Here is a 26,359-nt window from a genome sequence, read left to right on the forward strand (position 1 = left end):
TGCAAATAGAGGTAAGGCTTGATATTAGAAGATACTGGTTTTTCAAAGTGGATTTTAACGAAAAGGAAATGGATAAATATTGGAGGATTTCCCAGTTGAGGGTGTAGTGTAAATTTGGGGAAATTGGAGTGCTGAAACATTTAACCCGTGCTGCCCAGTATTTCTCTGCGGTTGATCGGGTGAGGTATTCTTCCTCAAAAAGTGATTGCTGGGTTAAAAAATGCAGATAATTTTGCATTACATATGGTAATTGTAAAGAAATTACATAGTGCTAGACATCCTGTTTTAATAAATAAGTAAAAAAATTTTTTTCTTTAATGTATAAAGCCTGGCACATGTCCAAGCTGGCTTTCTGAAAGCAGTGTGACCATAGCAACTGGCACGTTTAACTCTAATTCGGAAAAGCAAATTTTTCTTGCTTTGGCATTTTGAAAACTACTCTAGCAGCATGTTTAAGCATGTAAATCAGGAGTTACAGGTTGTTCCCTTCTTGAAAGGAACTAAGGTTGCCATTTGATTGCATTTCACTCATTGAAGTGCTGTGACTATTTACTGGGCAGTATTAAAACTTCATTTATAAAGGACAGAAGCACTACTGACATTCAGATCGTTCTCTTTCATTTTCTTCTTGTTCTAAATTAGTGAGATTTCCTGTTCTGCCCCTGATCATGAAGCTTTAGAGCTAAGTAACAGGGTTATCTGTGTTTTGCTACTTTCTGCAAATTATCATATGTTGTAGATTATGGAATTTTACAATGTTGTAGATGACGGAATTTTTTAAAAATCAAAAGAAATAGGAAGCAAAACTTGCAGTTTCAGATGCCTCTGGAAATCAAGGCACGGTCACCATTTTTAAGGTGTGATAAAGTATGGACAGTGGAAAATGCATGCCCCCTTGAGAGAGGTTTATTTCCGACTTGGAGAAACTTTGCCCTGTTCAAACCAAGCGTGTGTTCTGCCCCGACAGTACCGCTGCTCTTTCTCTGCTGCAGACAGAGACCTGCCTGCCGCGCAGCGAGCTGTGACTGGCTGCCGCAGAGAGCTGCACGGAGTCGTGGCCACAGCACATTAAGTAGTGCCTTAGCCCCAGCCGCTGTCAGGAGAGGAACAGCTCTGTTTGTTCTGGAGAGCAGCCTCGGTCACCGGACCAGCACTTGACCCTCCAGGCAGGGCGGAAGGCGCACTTCCTCAGCTGTGGGGGAAGAAGGCAGTCTCAGTGGCTGGGAAACTTTTGGTCTGAAGGGTCTTGTTGATGCTGTTGGCTTATTACATCTTGGAAGCGTGGCGCTTTTCCCTGGTGCCGTTGATTTAGACCTTATGTTGGAGGGACCGGACACTTGAGGTTACTGCTGAAGACGTGGCTGGACTTCTAGGTGGGAGCCACGGGCATTTTCTGTGAGAAGGCAGTGACGCACGACTGGCTGCCTGGTGTGAGGGCTAAGTTAAGAAGCTTAGTTTAGATGAGCTGGTTTCTTTCTCTTTTTAAATAAAACTTTCTTTGCTTTAACAATATTTCAAATTAAAATGACATTTGGAAATATAATGACCAGTATAGTACAGATGTGTTCATTTTCAATTAGTTGGTTATTTCAATTATTAAGGTTATTTGACCCTTCAGTTTGAAAATACATTTTGTTAGGCTAATTTAAATGCAGCTTAACAGTTAAATTAATGGTAAACCAGGTGCCATCCACCACAGGAAAAAATGATTAATAGAGAGGGTAATTATTCTCATTAATAATTTTTTCTAGTTGTACATAGTTGTTTGTGTTAAGATGTATCTCAGTTGCCAGTTAGAGTTGGACTAAATCAAAGGGGTTGACTTGTGCATATTTTGCATTTCACAACCAGATTGAGCACTTGATTGAAATGTTTAAACAATATTTATAGTTTACTTTAGAATTAATAAATGAAACCCGAATTTAGGAGTTAGCCTTTTCCCCTGTTAATAGATCAGTGTTCATAATCCAGTGTTGACCAGAATTTGCAACTAATACTACTTGGAAATCTCTTCCAGATATACCAGTATATTCAGAGTCGCTTTTATCGGTCCCCAGAGGTGCTACTGGGCATGCCTTATGACCTTGCTATCGACATGTGGTCCCTGGGCTGTATTCTGGTTGAGATGCACACTGGGGAGCCTCTGTTCAGCGGCGCCAATGAGGTATGTGGTAGGTCGCTGGAGTCGTTCTCCTTGTGGTTCGTGTCTTTTCCCGTCCAGGGCATTGCGTCCTGGAAGCTGTTCTTAGGAAAAGCTGCCCGTTCACCAACCCAGTCATTTTATCTTGCAAATGTTGTCGTTTTTTAACTGACATCCATTCTCAGAATGATACGTAAGTGAATTTAGAATCAAGATAGGAAGTGAGATCTTTAAAATCTGACAGAGAAGAACAAAAAACAAACAATACTAAGTTTTTGGGTAGATTTTAATAGACTTCAAGTACAACAACAAGAAAAGATAACTAATGCAAGTGGGGACCACCCTGGAACTAGTGTGAACATTGCAGTACATGCTAAAAGTATGATTTGGAATAAGGAAGCAGTGACAGTTGGGCTTGTAGATATCAGAGTGAATGATTTGGGTTAAGTTGGGTCACAGAGTCAGCTCTCTGGCTGCCTCGCTCCTGGATTTTCATTCTGTGGTTTAGACGTCTTTTTGACGGTCAGAGGTCGTACCTCAGGCAGCAAGGAAAAGGTCCCGATTCCTTACAGTTGGGAATTGGGCTTCCGTTTGTTCAAAAACTGGTCACTTGTGGGGTTCTGTGGCTTTTTAAAGAAAAGTTCATTGTGTGGCTTGACCAGTCCATTCTTTTATAAATGGGGAAAGAAAGACCAGAGGAATGTAATGCACTGTACTGGGTTATGGGTAATGTCAGAAACTTGTCTCTTCATTCTTTGGGATTCACTGTAACTAGTGAACCACTCCTTGGCAGTCACCACTGTATAAATAATGTTGCCTTGTAGATTAGTATCTTTTCCCTGGACTTGAATAATATTAGGCCAGCTGAACTGCCACTGGGTCCAAATCACTCACCGTGACAGCCAGAGCCCTGCACCGAGCGTGGCGGCCCCTTGGTCCCTCCGCCTCCCATTGCTTCCGCTCTCACCCCGGCCGTGGCACATCCCTCCCTGGGGTGGCGGAAGCTGCGGGCCCACGCCAAACCCTTGCGTTTGGTCCTTCCTGTTCCTTAGTGCTCTGTCTTCAGATGACACCGGTCTCCTTCCCTCACAGCCTCAGCTCTGCTCATGAGATCTCTCCAGACACCTGATTGGTGTCATGGTACCCCTCCTTAGCCCACTTTGGACTTTGCTCTTGAGTTCTTAGTTGTCATCTGACATACATTGAGCTCTGCATTTGTTTATTGATGATCCTTTCCCACTGCTAAAGCACTTTTTTTCTGACAGCGATTTTGGTCTGTTTTATATATGTCATATTTTACTGTTCGGTAAGTGAGTAGAGGAGCTGGTACTTACAAACCTATTAGGTCCACCCTTTATTAAGCTTCTGGGGTTTTATTGGTGACTACTACTTAACCACAGCAGCCCCCAAACTTAACATTTAAACCTCCTCCTCCTAACGACATACCCTAGACGTGTATTTGCTTAGCTTCCTGCCCCTCTGCAGCCCTGGGCTCCCAGCAGGAGAGCAGGAGCTCTCTCTCTCTCTCTCTCTCGTCGTCATTGTCTGCTCGGGGCCTGACACACAGGAGCTGCGCATCTTGCTTGTTGATGGGTGAAAGCATTATGAGCCGCAGTAGGTGTGCTACGGTAGAAATGACAGGGTTTTTATTTTTGCTTTTAACACAGGTAGATCAGATGAATAAAATAGTGGAAGTCCTGGGTATTCCACCTGCTCATATTCTTGACCAAGCACCAAAAGCAAGAAAGTTCTTTGAGAAGTTGCCAGATGGCACTTGGAACTTAAAGAAGACCAAAGATGGAAAACGGGTAAAATAAGGAAAACAACCATTTTTTTTGAGCCTTTGTGGTTTCTTTTACTGGAACTGTCTCTTTACAGCTCATTTTGCCTTTCCTTTAATTCAGTGTATCACCTCACAGTTCCTGACTTGGGTATGTATTCTCTTCACAAGCTGGATATTGTTTGACCTGAATTATCTTTCGAAGCAGTGTTCATTTAAAGGTTCTCTTTACGGCTGCATTTTGAAAACTCTGTGTTTGCCTTGAGACGGCTGATCAACCCACCATGCCTATGCCTTGTCTCCGCGGCGGGCTCCATGAGCTTTGACCTCTGTTTGTTGGCACTTAGGTTGGTAGGGCAGTCGCAGATCCGAGTGCCACAGCCGTGAAGGGTAGAAGTCCTAGTTGCAGTAAGTGGCTCTTTGTTGTTGAAGTTCCCATCGTTTTGATGGGAGAAAAGAATTTTTGACTTAAGCAGTTTTGACAAACATTTGAACTGTCTGAATGGTCCTTGGGTAGATTTCAGATTCCTAGTTCTTCAGTGACGTAGAACAGCCCGTGAACGGAAGGGGTTTTGTTTTCACTTTAGGTTTTAGTCATTTTTTCCTAAGAACATCTTTGAGATACTCCGTGAGGTCACTTCCGTAAGAGTACGTGATGGCAGTTGTTTTACATATCTGAAAACCTTGTGCTCTGGTTTGAGCTTCTAGTATAAAATGAGTGTATATAGAAAGTTTGATGTGTCTGGTCTGTGTGACTCCTCGTGATTGTGGCTTTTTCTTTTTAAATGCTTTTTGGGGGGCTCCGGTTTTCATTTTGCCCTTGCATCTTAGTGACACTACTGCCAGCTGTCATTTCCAGGGAACCGAAGGTGGCTGTGGCTTCCCTCAGTGCTTTTCCGCACAGCATCTTTAATCTCAAGGCTTCGGCAGTGTCTCTCCCAGCTGATCAGCACCTCCCTGCATTTTGCGTGTTCTGGGGAGTCCTGGCACTGCAGTACCCTGCAGCTGAGTGGCGCCTGCTCGCCACCTCGACGAGGCGGAAATACAGAGCCGATCCCGAGTCCTGTAGCCTGTGTCTGCGTAGCTTCACAGTCACGGCCCCTGTCCCACGGTCCTGTCAGGCCGCCCCGTCCCTTGCGGCCGCACGAGCATTCGCACCGCTCTGCACCACTCTGCCGGCTGACTTGAGCTGGCCGGGGGCTCCGGAGCCGCCGCACCCTTCCTTGCCCCTCGCTGCGGCACAGCGTCCTGCTACTTTCCCTGTTAAATTCTTCCCCCCTTCTAAATAAAAGGTTCATCCCACTCTATGTTTCAAGGCCCTGCTGTATTATTCCACAGTTTCGCCACTGCGAGCGGCATCATTTCTCCCAAGTGGCGCTATAATTATTGTTATTTTAGATTATTTATGTTGGGGTCACTGCAGAAAAGAAGATTATTTTCCCATCTTAAAATCAAAAGTGAACATCTTAACCTACGTTTAATACATATTAACTAACTAGATTTTATGGAACTTATCTTAGTCTAGCAACTTACATTTCCAAGTATAAAACAACACTTATGTTTAAGCAGAAGTAAAGGGCCAGGAGTAAGAATCAAACACCTGGCTAAGTGATCGCACTAGGAAGGGTGTTCCAGGGCTTTTAGCCAGAGGTACTGACGGGGGTGAGCCGGCGTTAGGTCCTTGGCGTTTTAGTTTCTTAGTTATTTTCATTTCTCCTCTAAAATGTTCAGGAACCCATTTTAGCTTCCTAATAGTGAAACACGCACCAACAGTATTTTTTTTTTTTCTTTTGCTGATTAAAGGGGATAAAGAACCAAGACTGTATAAGCAAGGTTGTTTTGGTGAAGTGCAATTAATATTCAGTAAAATGGACCCGTTTTAAATGTTTACTTGATTGAGTTTTAACCTTTTCACACTACAGTGTAGCCACAAGCTGTTTGGGCATCGAAGGGCGTTCATGTGGGCCTTTCCTGTCATCCCATCCATCTTCTGACTTTTGTCATCATAGGGTTAGTTTCGTCACCTCACAGGCAAAATTCATATAAACGGAATCCTGCAAATAACTGACAGTAACTGAAAAATAACCTTGTTTTATTTCGGACAACAAGAAAGTTGTTCTTGGAAATGGATCCACATTGTTGCGAGTGTCTGGACTTTGCTGGCTGACTGTGTCATAGGCTTCTGTTGACTGGAATGTGGTACTTTCTCTCTCCTACCTGTTTGAATGTTTGGATTCTCTTCATTTGGGGATGATTATAACTGAGATAACTGGGAATATTTTGTACACATTTTCATTTCTCTGGGGTCACTGTGGGAGACTTGGCAGGTCACCTGGTCTACTCATATCTCGCCTTCACAGGGGCGTACAGATGCGTCTCCAAAGTCCCATCTTCACAGCACAGGAGGTGCCAGTAGCGTCACATCCTCGCGTGCGACAGGGCTGCATTCAGATGTGCCCTCCTAGGGGATGGTGGCTCTGACCACCCTCTCTGTGCTTAGCCAGCTTTCCAGCCTTTCCAGCTAAACCACCTGGTGGTTTAGTTATCATGTCCCAGAACGGCTGTCTAGGACTTTGACTCACATGTTAGTGTTGTCCTCGGACGGGCATGCCTACTCTGAGGACCTTTCTTTTTTTTCTCACCAGAACATTTTCTGATTAAATTTCCAACTTCTTAGGAGTGTTTTTTGTGGCATAAGGAGTCTTTGCTTTGCACAAGTTTATGAAAATATTCTTCTGTGTTTTGATTCTCCTTTTTTTCAGTGAGAGTTCTGTGGTCCTCCTTGAATTCGTTTTTTTTTTTTTTTTTTACTGGTTTATTTATTTCTTTAATTTTATAACAGTTTATTTTTACACCATTTTGTACATTTTTTTCCCCATCTCAATTGTAAACCCTGCAGGTTTCCCATCACCAAGTCACCCGTGTGCCATCATTATCCCGTGCACTTCCCTCACCCCCCCACCCCCGTTTTTGATCCCATTCCCCACAAAATGTCTCTGGTATATGGTTGTTCATTATTCTTGTTATTTTCTCGCCTGGTCCATTATACTCCTGAAATTCATTTTGAGTATGATTTGAATGAGGTGTAGGGGTTGAAGTTCAATTCCCATGTACTTTTTTTAAAGACATATTTATGCATACAGAACTGGGGTACAGGCCAGAAGGGTGGGGTGAGAGGATTCACCAGAGACAGTGGGGAGCAGGACAGGCCGATAGATGAAGCACACTGCTGAGGGGAGCAACGGGGAGACAGGAGAGGTCTGCTGCGCCCTGTGCGTCAGCTCCGGGGCTGGGGTGGAACTCATGCTGAGGCAGTTTGACTTCCTGGCTTCACAGTGCAGCACCCCAAAGCGCTGCGTCCCCAGGGAGGCCCTCCATGTTTAACAGCACTTGCAGCACCAGTGTTTGAAGAATTGCCTTTCTCTCTGGATTTGACTTGTTGCTTTCGTCCAAAGGGAATTTCTTCTCTGTGCAGGGCTGTATGTGACTTTGTTCTGTTCTCCTGGTCTGTTTGTCCTGAAATCAGCCTATGGTGTTGAGCACTGTAACTCTCTGAACAGTCTCACATTTAAGTAGTATAAGTTTGCTTTATGTTTCACGTTTTCTTTTTCCTATTCTTTATGTCCTTTTAAAATTACACATCAACTTGAGAATCAGCTTACAAGTTTGTATCAGGATAACCCACTGGGATTTTGAGTACGATTGCATTGAGGTGCTGTTTCGAACAACGGCTGGTGACAGGACTTTGTGTTTCAGTCCATATATCCAAGACTCACCTGTGTCTATCTAGGTCGTAATTTCCCTTGGCGATATTTTATGTGTTTTAGTGCAGAAGTTGCACATATTTTATGTGTTTTATCTTTTTAAAGGATTTTTTGATGCTCTTTGTCATTAATTTCCAAATATTTTCTAATTATTGCTAGTGTGTACAAATAAAATGATTTTGTGTATTGTCTTTATAGTATCAGACCTTGCTAATAAATTCGCCTGTTTTTTTCAAGGGCTTTTTTTTTTCTTTTTTGGTAAGGTTTTCTGTTTAAAAACAGTTTGTCCTCTGGGAATGAAGAGTTTTAGTCTTTCAGCCTTTGTTTCTTTTTCTTCTTGTATTACGCTGTCGAGGAGCCCCCGTGTGTTGAGCGGCAGCGCTGAGAGGAGCTGTCTTCCCCACGCCGCAGCCTGCCCGCAGAGTTGTTACAGCCTGCTGTCAGGTTGAGGGGCAGTTCTTGATGTTGTGTTGTACAGGTGTCTTGTTTGAAATCACGAACGGGCTTTGGTTGTTGCCACAGGTTTTCCTGTAGCTATAAAGGTGACCATGTGGCGTTTCTCCTGTTAACACAGTCATTCATTTTCAGAATGTTAAATCTTAACCTATGATAAGCCACACTTCGTCTTCTGTATTCATATATTACTGGATTCAATTTGATAGGAACTTGCTAGTCTAGGAAAAGGAATTTTTGTTTCTTTGTTAGTATATAGATTTTAGTCTAAACTTTTTAGACTAACTCTTTCCTGTTTGCTCTGTTTGCCCTTCCTGTTCTTCATGCCTATCTGCATTTTCCTGGCTTCCTCCTGGCGCTGTGTCCTCAGGTTGCAGGACGCCCTACAGTTTTCTGTTTTATAGTGACTTATCTGCTGATGAATCCCCTTAGCAGTCATCTACTTGGCTGGAAATCTCTTTATTTTCACCTTCAGTTTTAGAAGATGTTTTCTGTGAAGCTAGCGTTTTCCAAGGATATAGAATTTTAGATTGATTCTTTTTTCTTTCAGTTTAAGACGAGATGCAGCGACACTGTCCTCCAGGTGGCTTTTTCCTAAAGGGGGAGCCCGTCATTCCACCGCCCGGAAGGTTTCTCTTAGCCTGGCTGAATTTTTTTCTGTTTGTGTTAACTTTTGCAACAGTTTGAAAAATTGTGCCCCTAGATATAGGTTTCATTGTATTTATTTTCTTTGGCATTTGCTGAATTTGTGCTGAGATTTTCCATCAGTGTTTGAAATGCTGCAGACGCTGTCTTTTCAAATACTTGCTCTTCTTCAGTCTTTCTTTTCCTTCTGGGTCTCCAGTACTTCTATTTATCACACGTATAAATGTTTCAGTGAATGTGTTACTTTAGGAGTCTGATTTATTTATTCTGTTTTCTGTTTTGTTTGGATAATTTCTGGACTTTGTCTTCTAACTCACCCGTTTGTTTCCTGTTGCTGAATCCAGTCTGCTCTTCCTCTTCATGGGAGTTTTCAGTGGATTCTTCATTTCTGATTTGCATTATTTAGTGCTAGCATTTCCATTTAAGAAAAGTTGCTTTTCTAAAATTTCCCATCTACTCACACACGTCTCCCTTTTGAACTAAATCCTTTAATCTGTTACAGCCACTTTAGAAGACCAGGCTACCAGTTTCAACATCTGGGTCATTTGAGATGGGTATACATCGTGCTCCCCCTCAGAAAGAGCCATGCTTCCCGCTTCGCCCCCAGCTTGGGGCTGAGTCAGCCTTGTTTTGGAGTAGCTGAGCCAGGCTTGTCTCATTTGCTTGTTTGACTTAGATTCTGTTCTCCACTGTCTCCACCGGATGCGAGGGTGGGAGCAGCCTGTCCTCGTAGGTGGCAGTTGTAGAGACTGGCGAGTTCTGTACACATTACTGCCCTGCCAGCCCCTGTCCTCCTAATTTTGTGTCTCCAGGGTCCGCTGTCCATCCTGTCGCTTCACCCCTGGCCTGGCAGTGTCCTGGGAATCTCTGGGCTTACCTGCCTGGCCCCACCCTTCTGCCTGCCCTCACACAGCTGTTAGCAGTTGGCTCAGCTTCGGGCTGGACCTCCTGCACCCAGGTCTGTGACTTTTGCTCCTTTTCCCACCCCGCTTTCCTTCTCTCCTACGGAAGACTTTTCATTTTCTAGAGTTTAATTGATTCAGACTTCCTTGAGTCTTCAGCTCTCTGATGGGCTTTTTAAAAAGCAATGAATTTTGTGGCTTTTCCTGGCTCCTTCTTAGTCTTAGTGAGCGCAGTGGTGTCTCAAATTCCTAGAAGCAAAAGTCCAGCAGAGCTATTCTGAGTAAATTCATAGTGTTTGTAGGAATTTTAAGTGCTCTACTCTTACCTGCTGAAAATGAGTTTCTAGAAAATCTCCACATGTTAAGGTAAGGTGTTGCTAAATATGTTTTCTAAAGGATGTATGAGTACCTTGCCTTTAATTCTTTAGTCTCAGTAGGAGCAGGCAGGGTAGGCTGGCAGCTCTTCGCTTGGCGTGCGCCGAGCGAGGCCCCCGCTCCAGTGCCCCGTCCTGGAGGAAACGTGTCCGGCCCAAGCTTAGGTGCGCCAGGCGGGCAGGGGCTGGCTGGGCTGGCAGAGGGTGGGCACACCAGTTGTGATGGCTCAGGCTTGGTGGACTTCTGTTGAATGTTCTTTGCTGTTTTTATGACCTGTAAAAGTACGGAAGCCATCTCTAGCAGGCCCCGGGCCTGTTCTCTGACCCTGGTGATCTTTATTGTAACGTTTGGTTTCCAAGTTGTGTTGAATTTCTGTAGCTACAGTGCATTCAGAACAGTAATGTGTGAAGATACAGAGGATCTGACTATTAAATGCTCTTTCATGAAGGGCTTAGCCTTTTTTTCTTCTTAAAGATTTTTTTGTATAGAACTTGGATGCAGGGGATGAGAAGATTTACCAGAGACAAAGTGCGGAGCAGAACAGGTGAATCTACTAAAACCCACTGCTGAGAGGAGCAGTGGGGAGACCAGAGGTCTGCTGTGCCATTTTGTGGGTCTCTCCCTGGCCGGGGGTCGACAGCACTGAGATGTAACCCCTGCACCATCTGGGAGACCAGAAGGCCTTGACTTTTCATGCATTTAAGCATATTTGAAGTTGTATAAACATTCACGTGTTCCATCAAGTTTAGAGAAGGTCTTTTTTCTTTATTTCCTTTAGGAGTATAAGCCACCAGCAACCCGTAAACTCCATAATATTCTTGGAGTAGAAACAGGAGGGCCTGGCGGGCGTCGTGCTGGGGAGTCGGGTCACACGGTAGCTGACTACTTGAAGTTCAAAGACCTCATTTTAAGGATGCTTGATTATGACCCCAAAACTCGAATTCAACCTTACTACGCCCTGCAGCACAGTTTCTTCAAGAAGACAGCCGACGAGGGCACAAACACCAGTAACAGCGTGTCCACGAGCCCCGCCATGGAGCAGTCCCAGTCCTCGGGCACCACCTCCAGCACCTCGTCCAGCTCAGGTCTGCGCCCTCGGGCTCTGCCACGCTGCGGCTTCTTCCCAGGAGAAGGGGCAGTTTTAAAGCTTCCCTAAGTCTTGCTGTGATGGGGTGGGGAAGAATTATTTTGCCTAAATCTATTCTTTGTAGTTAGTAGAATTCATCCACCTCCCCCAAAGCCCCACGCCTCATTATGCATGTAGTGAGGTCTGAGTGGGGTTGGAAACAGAACTCTTTATGACCCAGAACTTAAACTGCTTTTTAAATGGGCTACTTTGTCCATGTACTTGAATTTCCTAACATAACGGAGTTGATGGTGGTGTGGTTCACGGGTCTTGTGAAAGACTTAAGAGAATCAGGCGACTTTCTGATGGACTTCAGTCAGTGGTGTGTCTGTGATTTACTTTCGGTGTTCCTGTTACACTTGGAATATAAACATGAGCAAAATGAGTGTGAAGCTCACAGGTTTATTGGGTTGTGACTTCAGGTGGATCGTCAGGGACGAGCAACAGTGGAAGAGCCAGGTCGGACCCAACGCACCAGCATCGGCACAGCGGCGGGCACTTCACAGCTGCTGTCCAGGCCATGGACTGTGAAACCCACAGTCCCCAGGTGAGCCCCCCGCCTGCGCCCCCCCTCCCCCCCATCCTCCCCGCCACCTGCTGTGTGACGGCTGGAGGGGCTAGTGCTGAGTGTCTTCACAAGGATTTTGTTATTTCCTCATTTATAAGTAATTACAGCGCCTGTTTATCATTAAAGAAGCACCTACTTGCCATTTTTGCCCTTTTCATATAGAAACAACTAGTACTTCCTGGGTGTGTGCCCACCTCTGACCCCGAGGGTCTCTCCTCTCCACCTGTTACTGCAACAGGATTTTGAGCTTCGCACCGTTTTGATTTTCATTTTACTTGAAAACAGACTTCATGGATTGGGTAACTTTCCTCCTCTGCCTTCGTAATTACTTTGCCGCTTTCCATGTTTTATCACTGACTGTTCTAGTTTCTAAATCAGTTTGTGGTTTGATTTTAGCAAACACAGCCTCCATGTTGTTTTGGTTTTTGCGTTGAAAGTTCTAAAGCAAAGAATCTAATTGGATGTGTTTTAAAAATTGGGCTGAGGCGGATGGTTGAAAATACTTACTAAATAACTTTGCAAAATAATAAGTTAATCCATACCGAGTACTGAGTTTTGTAATGGGAGGCCGTGTGCTGCTTGACGAGTGAAGTAACGCTGAAGTGCATCACCGCAGGCCCCTTCATGCCACGGGGCTGCTGAATGCATCTGAGATGGTCGCACTTGCCTGCATGTTGCTCCCGCTGTTGCTTAATAGCATTCACCAGCCTCTGCTGGGGCAGCTTCCCTGGGCTGCAGCCGCCTTCCACCAGCCTGGCGACTAAAGCCTTTCCACTCGTGCCTCCCGTCGGCCTGTGAGTCCCCGAGCCTGCCCAGTCTTAGGCAGAGCCTTTCCCTGGCCAAGTCGTTCACACCTTTGGTTTCTGCCGTCTGGAAACTGTTCTTCCTCTGGGAGGGCTCGTTGGCCTGCTCCAGCCCAGGCCCGCCCTCTCCCTGGAAGGCGTTCTTACAGGAGTCACCCCAGCGGATGCTCGAATTGCTTCTTTCTCCCCACTGCTCAGTGCCATGTGACAGTGGAACCCCCTGCTCTTGAACTCGCTCTTCTGCTTCCTGACAAGCCACTCCCTCCTTTCCCCACTTCTCTGGCCTTTCCTTTACTCTCTCCTTTTTTCGATTCTCTTCTTCCCACCTTGATTGGTCAGGTGTGCCTGTGTTCTTTCTCTTCTCCTCTGCCTCCCTGGTGACTGTTGGTGCCAGCTTCTTAAATCACTCTTCAGTCTGCATTTCTGACAGCAACTTAGCTGCAAGCCCAGGGCTTCTGTGGCTCACAGTGCTCTATGAACATCATTTCGGAGCTCTCAGCAGCATGATAGTGCAGGTGCATTACATGCATTGACTTCATCCCCCGTCGTATCACCTGCCTTTTATCCACCCTTTGTACAGACGACTAAGTTCACTCACTCGCTCCAGTCATGCATGGGGGCCAGGGAGTGAGTCCTGACTCCCCTCGCCCTCAGCCCGCATGGAATCAGATAGTAGATTGTGTCCTCCAAGAATCCTAAATACCTTCTGGTATTCTACTCCATCTCCCATGCTTGCTGCAACCATCTCTAGCCTGTTCTGAAGAATATTCTAGCTGGTTGTCCAGTGTCTTGTTCTTTTACCAGGCCTTTCCTCTTCAGCTGAGTGAGTGTTCAGGAGTGCAGTCTAGTCTGGCTCAATTCTTGTTTCCTTGTACTGACACAAATCGAGACTTCTGTGGTGCTCTCGGTGACGCCCACGATCTGACTGCTCACCGGCCCTTTGCCTTCTTGGCGCTCACACTGGTCCCGGGGTGTGTTTGGTGTGCTTCTCGAAGCTCCTTGTGGCTGCTGTGCTCAACCTGGAACACGGCTTCCCTCCCTCTTGGCTTTGGTGACCACTGTTTCTGCAGCAAGTCTGAGATGTCACTCCTCTCTAACCATCCCTAATTGTGTGAGCAGCGTTTCCTCCCGCCCTGCCCCCGTCCTCCCAGATAGGTTAGGACTGCTGCATGAGACACTTGGGTTCATCCTGCCTGCATTTAACATTTTGCCTTGCTTGTCTCAAATCCTAAAAATTTTGAATAGTTGATATATTCTTATGTTAAAAACAAAAGAAGCAAACAAAGGTCAGTGACTTTTCAGTGAAAAGCCTTCCCTCCCCTCCCACTTCTAAATTGGCATTACTTGGGCTTTGCGATTCATGCATATTGTAAACTTACATGAACAAACATGCCTCACCTGGCTGTCATGCCCAGGTAGGTGGGTGCTCGAGTCTCTCGGCCGGGATGGCCATTGCGTCCCCGGCGACCCTGCCAGGCATCCTCTCACCCCACCGCGTAGCCACAGGAGATGGTGCTGTGAAGTGGCCCAGCAAGTGTTTCACACGCTCAGCCCACACATGCGCAGTCACCTGTGCCATGAGCTCCTGGGTGTGAAACTGTGGAGACACTGAACACCTGTGGTCGGAAAGCTGCTGCCAGTTCAGCTGCCCAGTTAGAGGGTCTGGAGAGTCCCCCACCACAGGCCAATGCGGAAAACCGTAGAGGCTTATTCTTCTTATTTCTTATGTGTGAATTTGAGTAGCTTCCTAGTCTAAGACCCATTAGAATTTCCTCAGAATTTGTGCCCTTTTTTTCCATTATATTTTTTCCAAGAGCATTTCTTGAATGTTCGTTCTCAGGCCACCTTTGCCAAGTGGATGCTTAAAGATTGTGCCACCACCGGCAATGAGATATGCTTTGTCTTCCCAGAGCTGGTAGGCACGGACAGGAGTTAGATGAGTAGAGGTCGCAGGTGCCATGCTTGCTAGAGCGTGAGGCAGGTTAAGGCGATGGGCAGAGACTTGTATGGGGTTTGTCCATTTTCTCGGGCCAGGTGGCTTCAGGAAGCCCCCGACAGGCTGGCCTAAGGAGCGTGACAGTGTGACACTCCGGCGGCATTTGGTCGGCGGCGCGGCTCCTGTCCACCGTGGCCTGTCCTCTGGCAACCCCTCCGCCTGCGAGCCTGACTGCCTGCCGCGTGCAGCACACAGGAAGACCTCGGGGTTATTTGTGGTCGTGGCCATTCGTTCACATTCCACTGATGACAGCTTGGTTGTGTGTACACACCTGAGCTCGGGGGAAGCTGGAAGTGCCGAGCAGTGCCGAGCAGCGCTGTGCTCTGGAGCAGCCTTGGCCAGAGCGAGCGGGAGCCGCTGCAGCGGAAGAGACCGGGCTGGAGCCTCCAGGCTCCAGGGGACCGGCGAGCCCGGTGCGGGGCCTCGCACAGGGCTGTGGGAGCCCTGGTGTGAGGAGAGAAGGCAGCGAGGGGACGCCGAGCTCTGCCAGGCAGCGGGCACCGTGCGGGCTTGGGGTCAATTTGTTTCCCTAAATGCGCTGACAAGTTACTAAAAGAATTTAAAATAGGAAAGTGACTGGTTTTGTGTCTTGAAGCAATTATTTTTGCTGTTCTTTGGAAAATGGCCCTCAGGAAGGCCAAAAGTGAATGGGAGCGTAGCCAGGAGCTGACTTAGGAGGCCCCATGTCAGTGGGCAGGAAAGGACGGCGTCCAGGGGTACTGGTGGCAGAGCAGAGGGGAGAGGCCGGAGAGGCCTCTGCCGAGGTGAACTTGCTGGCGTTCAGCACAGCCACCCGAGGCCGGCGTGCCCACTGAGGCGGGGAGGGCCTTCAGGGGTCGAGAGAATTCCTTCAGCTCTGGCTCTGCACAGCAAAAGCTTGCTACCCTTTGCATAAACGGTGCCCCCCAGGAATGAGAGGGACCAGGGAAATTTGAGCCTGTTTACCGGTATAACTTGCTAGAAATTGCATAGTCACTTGTATAGTGAAGTGTGTTTAACTCCCGAAACACGGCCTGTGTTGGAGTCTGCAGTGCAGAATACTGCGACACGTCACTGCAGGGCCTTCTCGGAATTACTGAAGACAGTGGTGCTGCAGGTTTTGACGAAAGGGGACAGCTTGCAAGCAGTACTTTGAGTAAATCTTTTCAAAATCTGTCCACGCAGGTGCGTCAGCAATTCCCTGCCCCCCTCGCTTGGTCAGGCACTGAAGCTCCTACTCAAGTCACTGTTGAAACCCATCCCGTTCAAGAAACGACCTTCCATGTAGCCCCTCAGCAGAACGCACTGCATCATCACCATGGGAACAGCTCCCACCACCACCACCACCACCACCACCACCACCACCACCATGGACAAGCCTTGGGTAACCGGACCAGGCCAAGGGTCTACAATTCTCCAACGAATAGCTCCTCTACCCAGGATTCTATGGAGGTTGGCCATAGTCACCACTCCATGACTTCCCTGTCTTCCTCAACTACTTCTTCCTCCACATCTTCCTCCTCTACTGGTAATCAAGGCAATCAGGCCTACCAGAACCGCCCGGTGGCTGCTAATACCTTGGACTTTGGACAGAATGGAGCTATGGACGTTAATTTAACCGTCTACTCCAACCCCCGCCAAGAGACTGGCCTAGCCGGACACCCAACATACCAATTTTCCGCTAACACAGGTCCTGCACATTACATGACTGAAGGACATCTGACAATGAGGCAAGGGGCGGATCGAGAGGAGTCCCCCATGACGGGAGTTTGTGTGCAACAGAGTCCTGTAGCTAGCTCGTGACTAAATTGAAACTTGAGTTTGTTTCTTGTGTGTTTTTATAGAAGTGGTGTTTTTTTTCCAAAAAAAAACAAAGTGCAAAGCTGCTTGAATCAGAAGGAGATGAACACACTGAACCGCTACAAGAGGGCAAAGCTGACTTTTTTTTAACTTGAAAAGATTGCAGAGGGACAGTGAAGTTTTTAAAAGAGCCATGTCCAAGCCCATCTTCACGGATAGCTCGGAGGGTCCTCTCTTTGCCTCCCCATTTCAACTCGCCACAGCCCAGTCATAGTGGGGTTTTTTTGGTCTTTCTAGTCCACAAAAGTTACTGTTCAGATGTTGGCCTTGGTCACCTGCCGACTAGTTTCCCAAAGGCGCTGCACACGGTGTGCATCAAGGGCCCCGGGAGGGGCTTTCCTTTCTTATTTTCTTTTTTTTGGGGGGGGGGGGGGGGTTCCGTTTTGTTTGGGGGGGTGGGAGATTTGGGTTTTTAAGTCCTAAACACACTTGGGCACGGAAATGCAGTGCTGTAAGGAAGAGGGACCTCCAGCTTGCACAAGCATCACCTCCAGCTGTACGGAAGGGTCGGTCGTGTGGGCCCGTGAGGCGCCGGAGCGTGCTGAGTGGCGGGGTCAGGACTCCTGTCTGGGCCTACCGGCGAGCCAAGCGGCAGTCACGGGGATCCGGCGGCTTCCTGTGGTCGAGGCCACGGCGCAGTAGCGGTGGAGCGAGACTGGCCTCCTGACAGAGGTGCACTGAGAGGCAATCACGGGTCGGGCGCGGCCAGTCCCGGGAGGCCTGAGTGGTGGTCTTTGGGGTGACCTTTGGCCTTATGGATTGGACTCGACATGAGAAGAGCCTACCATTTCAGATGCAATCACTCTTGGACATGCTTTCGCAGACAGTCCTTAATGCTGAAAACACAGAGAATGGGTAATTCAAGAGGCCTTTCTTTTAAATAGACTTCGGTGACCCACTAATTGTAAGGTATTGCAAGGTCACTTTGCGTGTGTCATAAAGTTGACTTCCTTATTGGTTGAAGGTCACAGAAGTAGTGGTTTGCTTTGATGGAAATAGCTACAGCTGTGTCCCTTCCTGCTTTTTACTTTTTTCTTTTGCTTTTTCTCAGCACGTGGTATCTCCACCATTTCTTCTGCACAAAGATGTCTTCTGTTCATCCTGAACATTTTTAAAAAATGCAGAATTTTATGTGACTGCTTTTTTGCCTCACAATTATGCTGTGAATTTTACAAAAATTTATTTTCTTTTTTGATAATTTATTGTACCAAAGCTGTTTTTATAGCACATAGATGTCTGTAACCAATAATGTAGCAGTTCTGCACTTTGACACAAGGCGTAACTAGACCATTTTAAATGTCAGTTGAGAATTATGGCTGTACTATTGCTTAAACAAAACTGGAACTGCTGTTGAACCCATAGCCAACCCACTTACAGCACTCTGTGTACTGAACATGTAGAGCGCCACCTAACTCGAGATCACGACATCTGCTCCATTCTCGGTGTGCTCAGGCTTCTGAGGTAAAGGGACACTGGATGCAGGCGCTGCGGACCCAGCAGCCGACTCTTGTTTTCCTGACTAGCCTCCTCGCGAGCGCGCAGGCGGGTCCTCGCCGCACGCTCAGGTCCGGAGGGCGAGCGGGAGTGAAGCATCAGGTCGCGCGTGACCTGAGGTGAAGGCTGGTGTTTGACAAACAGGTGCCTAGTTTTGAGATGATGCTGCCTTAATGTAACACAGTCTGGCAGTCGCTAAATTTGTGTTCCCATTTAAACTGACCAATTTGAGGGCGTTACACTTTTGAGTGGTTGAATTGGGAGAATGAAGAGAAGTGATTTTTACCTGTCCAGGATCAAAAGAAGCCTAGAAAAGAAGCAGTAATCTACCTCTGCCGTAACCTGTCAGAACACTCAGCAGAACACCACAGTACTCTAGATTGGTCGATTCTATGTGGCTGACGAGGCCATTTTTTTCTGATCAAAAGCAGGTTTTTATATGTAAACAGTGACAGAAGAAAGGCTTAAACCTCTGTGAATGTGAATGGAAACTTGGAAATACTCGTTTTTATAAACCACACATTTTTTTTGTTGTTAATCAGGAAATCCATATTTATTTTGTAATTAAATGTCAAGCCTGTGGATGACTTAAACTTGGTAGTTCCTGAAGGTTTCCCGTGAATAAAAGGATGTCATCTGGAGAATAGCAACATCGAGAGGGATCCACTACTTACTGCTGTCTCGGGATCTAAGGTTAAGAGAGTCTATGGGTCAGGTCATTTTTTTCTGTGCTGGTTGCCACATCTTAGCAAGCACCAAAAAAAAATAAAAAGCCGTTTTTAAACCGCTGCTCACATAAAGGGAATCATAAGCCCAGTGCGCTGCATACTGTGTTATGTTACAGTCCAGTTTTGTGCTTTACTACACGGTTTGGTTACAGGACTTCTGTGCATTGTAAACATAAGCAGCATGGAAAAGGTGAAATACCTGTGTGCAGATGTAAGATCTGGTCCGGACTTGCTGTGTATATTGTAACGTTAAATGAAAAAGAACCCCTTTGTATTATAGTCATGCGGTCTTATGTATGATAAACAGTTGAATAATTTGTCCTCAGACTCTTTACTATGCTTTTTTAAAATTAATTTAAGAAATATGTAAACAGAGTAAAATCTTCCTATGCAATTAACCTGACCCAGGTAATGGTCTGCTAGGTACACGGAGTGTGAGTCCAGTCAAGTGTGTGAGAAGACAGTAATCAGGCCCGCGGAGGCCCCAGAGTCTCAGGCAGTCGACCGCGGGGGTGCATCAGGTCATTTCCATCTCCCAGGGGCCTGGAGTCGCACATCCTCCTGAACCAAGGCGCTGGCATCACAGTGTTCGCAGCGGCCGCGGGAGGTGGCTCGTAGCCTGACCGGCCCCGAGCGGCCGTGGGCTGGAGCAAGCCCAGCATCGCTCTTCCTCCTGCCCCCCTGCCCCCAAAGTCTAGAAAGCCTGCCACAGTGAACGAATTCCCGACGACAGTGACCTTTCTTCATAAATACACCTGCACAGCTGTGTCTGACGCTGGCTGTCGGAAGGCAGAATGCTTCAGAACTGAGCCTAAAACTCAGGGGCGCCTGGAGTTGCATCTCCCACATGCAAGAAGGGGAAACTCTAGTTTTTTCCTAGAGTGAGAATTTTACTTACCCCGGGCTTGCTCTTGGCGACTGTGCATCCTGTGTGAAGAGCCAGGCCCAGCCTCCGTCTGCCGGCTGGGAGGGCGGAGGGGAGAGCCTGGCGAGGCTGCAACACCCCCCCCCTCCGCCCGCTGCCCCGCCCTCAGGGCCCATCCCAGCCGCCTTCACGCTGTGTTTGCCGCGGTGACCAGTGCTAGAGGCCAGACGTGCGTCCCAGGGACGGGGCTGGGTGCAGGGCCACGGAGGGGGGAAGTTTGGAGGTTCAGGGTTATCTGAAGACAGCTGTGCTTTCGGTGTGCTGAGTCCGTGTGACCTCCCTCGAGGCCTACTAGGGACCGCGGTGGCCCCGCGCTGGGAGCCCCCGGTGTCAGGAAGGGGAGAGTAGTGGTCCCTACAGCCCTGGCAGTCTCTGGGGCTTGTTTCCTAGGGTGGAAACGGGCAAGGAATTCTCAGTACAAAGAAAAGAGGAAAAGCACGCTGACGGCGGCTTGCACCAGCGAGCCTGACGCCGTTGGGGCTGTGGCTTGTGAGGTAAGTGGTTCACGGGCCCAGCGCCGCCTGCCCGCGCCGGGCAGCGGGAAGAACCCGGGCGTGGCATTGTCGCGTCCTGGATAACGTTCACCTCGAGGCCAAGAGTGGAAGCTATTTGTCATCTTTAATTTTTTCCGATTTCTTACTTTGAATCTTCAAAGACAACAATCTCCATTTTCAAGTGTGGCTTAAATTCAGTGAGTTCCTTGAGCCTCAGGGTTCAGTGCTTCACCTGCCTGAGTTCACCCACCTTGAGCAGATGACCGTAGGCTGAAAACCCGGGGGGCTGTGAGGGGGGCCGGGCGCCTGCACCAGCCTCCTGCCCCCTGCCCACCCCGGCTTCGTCCAGGTTGGCAGGCTTCCAGGCCTGAGCACTTGGGGAAGACCCCGCGTGGGGGCTGGGGGAGGGGCTCAGGGCAGGGGGCGGGGGCGCCCACGGACCAAGGGCCCTGGAGGGTCCGGACGCCACACGTCCCGACGCCCGTGTGCCCTGCGCGCTTTTTGTCGGTCTGGAAGATCGCAGTGGATTTGAATGATTTTCCGATTAAATGTTGAAAATTGATACCTTTGGGTTTTTATTTTATTCGTATACGTCTTCCAGTACCATTCGTCACTGGTGACCCCGAGTGCTTTGTGCAGTCAGGTGGTGGGGGGCTGGGGGTGGGGGTGGCCACAAAGGCCAAGTGGTGCTGCGGACAGTGGTGGGGCCGGGGCCGGGGCCGGCCAACTCCTTGGAAACTGAAGTCTTCTGATGGCCAGCCAGGGCGGTTATTTATGTGTTTAAATACATTGGACCCTCAAGGAGCGAAACTTTGCTCACCGCAGACAGGCATTCCTGGTTGGGGGCGCAGGCAGCTCCCCGGGGCGGGGAGGGTGCTGGTGGCTCACTGCTCACTGCTCACTGCCCGCTGGCTCACTGCTCACTGCTCACCCCCCCAGGACAGCGTTTGAAAGGCCCCTAGCTGACCTTCCCTGCCAGGTAAGGTCCTCGGCCACTTCGGCCAGGCGTGCTCGACCCTGCTGCCAGCGGGCTCGCCCAGGACCTCGCCCACCACAGAGGTGCCAGTCATCCCCGGACGCTTGGCGCAGAGCTGGCGCTTTGGGACAAGATTCGCCGGTGGTTCTGCGGCTCCAGAGGAGGCGCGCGGGCAAAGCCCAGCCGAGTCTGACCCGAGCGCTGCGAGAGGCCGCTCTGCCAGAGGAGAAGCGTGCGCGAGGCGCAGGCCGGCGCGTGGACACGCGCACGTGCGCGCACGAGCCACAGCGTGCCCGGGAAGCATTGCCAGGGCTCCTGCGGAGCGGCCGGAGCGCCCGGCGTTCGCCCTGTTCGGTTTGGCCGCTGCACCGTCGGGAGAGGCTTGGTGGTCTATCCGCAGCTGCCAAAGGTCGGGGAGGGACAAGGCCACCCCTCACGGAGTCCCCCTGGGGGTCGAGTGGGGGTGGGGGGGCGAGCGCAGCACTGGGCAGTGGTGGTCAGTTCCTGCCCCTGCGCCTGCCCTGAGCCAGCTGCTTCCTGGGACAAGCTGGTGATGACGTCCGTCCGGGTCTGGGGGTTCGTGCACGGCTCCCCGCAGCGTCCTCCCTGACTCCCGCGCCGAGGCCGCAGCGCGGGCCACGCGCTCTGCCCAGCGCCGTCTGCGGTGGACCTGGCGGGAGTCGGACTGCGGACGAGTAAACGAGGACTTGGCGTGTTCTTCCCGCAGCGTTACTTCCCGGACAGGAGTGTTTGTTGAGGCTCCTGCGCGGTCCCTCGTCCCCGGAGAATGCGCGGGGGCCGTAAGTTTGCTTTGGCAGCAGGCGTGTTTACATGCTGCGCAACGGGCAGCGGGCAGACCTCTCTGCAGCTTCGGGGAGGCTTTGGGGTTGGGGGGGCGCTGTGGAGAGGGCTGGCTGGTGGTGGGGCCTCCACTGCTCCCCGGCGCCCCCGACAACACCCCCTCTCGCCCCCGCCACACACACACACACACCAGGCAGCAACTTTATAATCCAACGACAGTTGAAGGAAACCAAACTCGCGCTTCTGCCGTCTCTGAGGTTTCGTGGTCAGCAGACATTCGACTTAGGGAGAAAAGGGTAAGTGAGACTCAGCCCCAGCATTAACCAACACTAGCTGCGGGGAGGCCCTTGAACTTAACAGGGAGGAACCCGCGTTTTGAAAGTATTGGGGGCCCGCTGCTCCCTCTCACTTTTCTTTGTTAATGTTACATGACTGTACAACCTCTAGCTTGGGGGCCCAATGGGGTCCCTTGTCATATCTAAGTCACCTCCCCCATTTCTTCCACCACTCAAGACAAACATTGCTTTGCACAAGTCTGACCACTTGTATAAGAAGTGACCCTGGGCTCCTCAGAACATTCCAGTTAGCCAGGCTGGTGGCTGGTGGCTGTGAAGGAAGAGGGCTTAATCGTGGCTTTCAAGTCGTCACCTGGATTGCTAAAATTTGTTTGGGAGGTTTGAGATCTTCACACTCCTAAGATCCCAAACCGCCTGGACAGTCCTGGACCCCAGAACCCCGTCGGCCTCTGTGGCTCTGGCCCCCGCTGCGGCTCTGGGCTGCAGCCGGCTCTGTCCTCCGCCCCCACAGTGGCGCAGGAAGCTCTCAGGCCCACGGGCGCTGCACTGTCTGGGGGGCCGCTCACCATGCTCCCACTCGGGTTTACGGGTCCCCAGGTCTGGGTGCTGGGGAGACCCCCCTCCCACACACACACTATCACCTTCCCCAAGCTGCGTCCCGCCCTTCGTGATGGCCATGACCTCAGCCTGTCAGGGGCTGTCCCCTGGCCCCCAGGGGTGCCCCGATAGCTCCCCCACTCACTTAAGAGGAGGACCGTCCTGCTGGAGGAGGGCGACTGGCAGGAGCAAGAGAAGGGAGCCCTCCTCCCTGGGGGATGAAAGTGTCCCCGCTCTGTCCCAGGACGTTCCAAGCAGAAGCCTAGAAGCTGATCTTATAAGACTTCAAACCTAAGGTCCTCTTAGCAGGGCTGAGGGGTGTGTTGGCACAAGAAAGCACTGGTCGAGCAGCCCTCAGCTTCCTTTGTTCACATTAGGGTTCAACTGAGGTGCAGACGTTGCATTTAATTCTGTTGCTTACGTCTCCTTAAATTTAGAAGTTTTGTCACGGGTAATAGAAATGTTTCTCTGCCCTAGTGAATTTTACTGGTTTTGATTTAAATCTTTGATAGATTTAGAATTTATCCTACCAGTCGTTGTGAGGTGTGGGATCAATTTTATATTTTCCCAAATGATTATGTGGTGTTCTAACACCATTTCAAAAAGCCCTTCTTTCCTCAATTAGTTAAAGGATTTACCTTTCTCATCTAACATATGGTAACTGTTATAATTGCTTGGATCATCTAATTTTCTAAAGTGTGCTGTTAGTTTTAAATCCATTCACCTGTCACAGCCGCGCTGTTTTAATTATAGGGGCTTTGAGGGAATGATTTAGCATTTGGTAAAAGTTTCCCCAATTCATTGTTCTCCCCAGGATTTTTCTTGTTACTTTTACTTAGAGTAGCTTCTTTCTCTTCTCACCCCACATGACCATTAGAATAAATGTTTCTAACTTCAGAAGAAAATTCTGTTGTTTAGGAATTGATTTGAGGAGAACGGACTGCTTTGATGTTGGCACATCTTGTCCAAGGACATGGTATGTCTCTTCATTTGTTAAATTTACTTTGTATCGGTTAAGAAAAATTTGTATACAATTCTTTAAAGTTTTACACGGAAGTATTTTTTTCTTTTTTGTTTCTGTTCTATGTGATAATTTCCTTTCTATTATATTTTATCAGTTATTACACAACTATATCAAAGCTCTCGAATCGTATGTTAATGGCATATCCTGCTGTCTATTAAATGCCCTCATTACTTTCAGCGGTTTGTCTGCGGAATTTTCCCATGTAACTTTTTACTATGTAATGATGAGATATGTTATATTTCTCGTCCAGTGTTTGTCTTTGTATTGTTCTTTCTTGTCTACTTATATTAGCTGACAGTTCCAGCGTGATCATTTGATGTGGGGAGCATATAGAACTCTGTCTCATTTCCCACTTCCGTGAGAATGCCTGTGGGGTTTCCCCAGTGTGTGACTACCCTGTCTTTCATGTAGTCGCTCTTTTTTGCTTTAAACTTTCCTTTCTTTGTGAATAGGGCGGTCGTACCAGTCGTTTTCTGATTAGTGTTTATATACTATCTGTACCTTCTACCCCCTTTCAGCCTTTCTGTATCCTGAAGTTTTGATGCTTATTTGTTAACTGCGTGCGCTTTGATCCTGCCTGGAGGCTTTCTGTTTTCCACTGGACTTTCTATGCACTTAGCTTTAGTGGAAGTCCTGATCTCTTTGGAATTATATATAATTTGAGACTTTGGAGCTACTTTTTTCCCTCCCTGCTGATGTCTGTTTCACTGCTTATTTTCTCTTTTGGACAGATTATATGTTTTCCTATTATTATTATTATTCTATTTCCCTCATTAGTCCAGAAGTGAGACAACATTCTGCTCCTCCTGTGTGATCATAATAAAGATGGCAAAGGGTGACATTTGTTTATCAAAGACAAATGTTATTTGAATACTTTTAAAACCCTTTTTCTAGACAATGGAGAGATCTTTTAACATTTTAAGCTGTAAACATATATCCATTTATGTGCTATTATTATATTTAATACTGTATATTTTTAGCCCCATAATTAATATTTTTGCTTTTTTACTTTTCATCTTAATTATTTTTCTAACGCACTACCATTGTTTTACATCTATTGCTTTCTATGCTGTCAGTAAATGGCAGGAGTTACCCATGTTAAGATTTAAAATTTTTCTTACTCTTGATTCCATCCTTTATCTGAGTTTCCAGTTAGATCTTTTTCATTCTGCCTAAAGAGCACCTTTTAGTTTTTTCTTTATCATCATCTGTTGGTAATGAATTATTTCTGGTTTTGATATTCAGAATTCTTTCCTGCCTTTATTTTTGAATATTATATTTTTAACTTAATTTTCCAGTCATGTCATCTACACCCTGCCTTCGAGTGGTTTCTCAGGGGCATGTTCAAAGCCGTGATGTGGCCTCCTGGGCTGGAGGGGGTCTTTCTAGTGCAGGGGTGCTACCAAGTTTCTCCCAAACCCCCCCTTCCAAATGGGTCCTGATACCAGCATTTGAAGGCAGAGACGCCCCTGCTGAGAGGGAACTCCAGCAAGTGAGAGCCACCAGGAGAGGATTCAGGGTGGAGGGGTTGGGGGAGAGTGAGGCCAGAGAAGAACTGGTCACCTCTGGGCCCAGGTGCCCCTCACACATGGTCAGTGGCAGTTGCTACTCCTCTTCCTCCAGGGTGAAGGTCGAAGGCCAGGCCGGCTGTTCTGGGGGTTCTGGGGGTTCTGGGTGGTGCCCTCTGCTGTGGTCCTGGGTACCCATGCCTGGCAGCCCCCTTGACTTGACGTTGCCAGACAGCTGGAAGCTCCTGGTTGTCAGGGGTGATTATCATCATCCCGGGAAGTCTCCTGGGGTCAGCCTGACTGACTTCACTTATGTCAGGGCGTGGGCAGTGATATGTCCGCGCAAATGGATTTTGTTGCAGACAGGAACAACCCCAACGTTTGTCTTCTGGTGACACGAAGAGTCAGTTAAATGCCCTGTGGGGCCCGTTTCTCCCAGGGACTTTCCCAGCCGTAGCGGGCCGTGGCCAGCGCTGCCCACCCCGAAGAGGCTGCCCCTGTCGGCCAGTGCAGGGCTCTCTGCGGGCCTCTGGCCCTCCGGGACAAGCTGGGGTAAGCCCGAGGGCCACGGGGAGACCCCGGGTAGCTTTGAAGGTGGCGCAGGGGAGACGGGGCCCCCCACCGGGGTGAGACTGACGAGGGGCGAGCATTTCCTTAGGACACTGGGTTACCCTGTGACGAGACGGGCGGGAACGAGCCGGGACGAGCGATGGTGCGATGACGAGTCCGGGTTTCTGGGGCGCCTGGCGGCCAGGAAGGGGCGACCCCTCCTGCATTTCTGGGGGGAGGTAGGTGCCCGCCTGTGTGGCCAAGGGTCGCTCCCGGGGAGCGGAGGAGACGAGAGGCGCGGGGCGGCCCTGCCCCGGCATCTGGCCGCGGACATTGGGGCCGCCGGTGGGGGAGGGGCCTCACGGAGCCGGGTGTAGCCCCCGTGTGAGCGCCCGTTATTCCCGGGCAAATCCCCACAGGCGAGCGCCAGACGAGGGGCGGGCGCGTTTCCCTTCCGGACGCCTCTGGCCAGTTGGCCTGAGAGGACCTTGAAGGGCGGCGTCTCCCGCCCATCTCCCCGCTTTGCGTCATCTCGCTTTAACTGACGTACACGGCACGTAAAGCGTGCCGTCTCCC

At 48.9% G+C, this 26,359-nt stretch overlaps 1 protein-coding gene across 2 annotated transcripts in view; it reads left to right on the forward strand.

Moving 5' to 3' along the window:
- DYRK1A (dual-specificity tyrosine-(Y)-phosphorylation regulated kinase 1A) overlaps positions 1–19,007 on the forward strand; it is a 73,350-nt gene extending 54,343 nt beyond the window's left edge. Inside the window, exons 7-11 of one of the 2 annotated variants that reach the window (XM_004675367.2) lie at positions 2,018–2,164; positions 3,808–3,948; positions 10,838–11,144; positions 11,608–11,732; positions 15,717–19,007. In XM_004675367.2, the coding sequence (XP_004675424.1) occupies positions 2,018–2,164; positions 3,808–3,948; positions 10,838–11,144; positions 11,608–11,732; positions 15,717–16,334 (1,338 nt within the window). In that variant the 3' untranslated portion in view covers positions 16,335–19,007. The remainder of the gene's footprint in view (positions 1–2,017; positions 2,165–3,807; positions 3,949–10,837; positions 11,145–11,607; positions 11,733–15,716) is intronic. The other variant, XM_004675368.2, reaches the window with a different exon arrangement.
- The last annotated feature ends 7,352 nt before the right edge of the window (positions 19,008–26,359 follow it).

The sequence above is a fragment of the Condylura cristata genome, unplaced genomic scaffold, assembly GCF_000260355.1.
Source record: "Condylura cristata isolate star-nosed mole 26May11 unplaced genomic scaffold, ConCri1.0 scaffold00003, whole genome shotgun sequence".
In the NCBI taxonomy this organism is placed as follows: domain Eukaryota; kingdom Metazoa; phylum Chordata; class Mammalia; order Eulipotyphla; family Talpidae; genus Condylura; species Condylura cristata.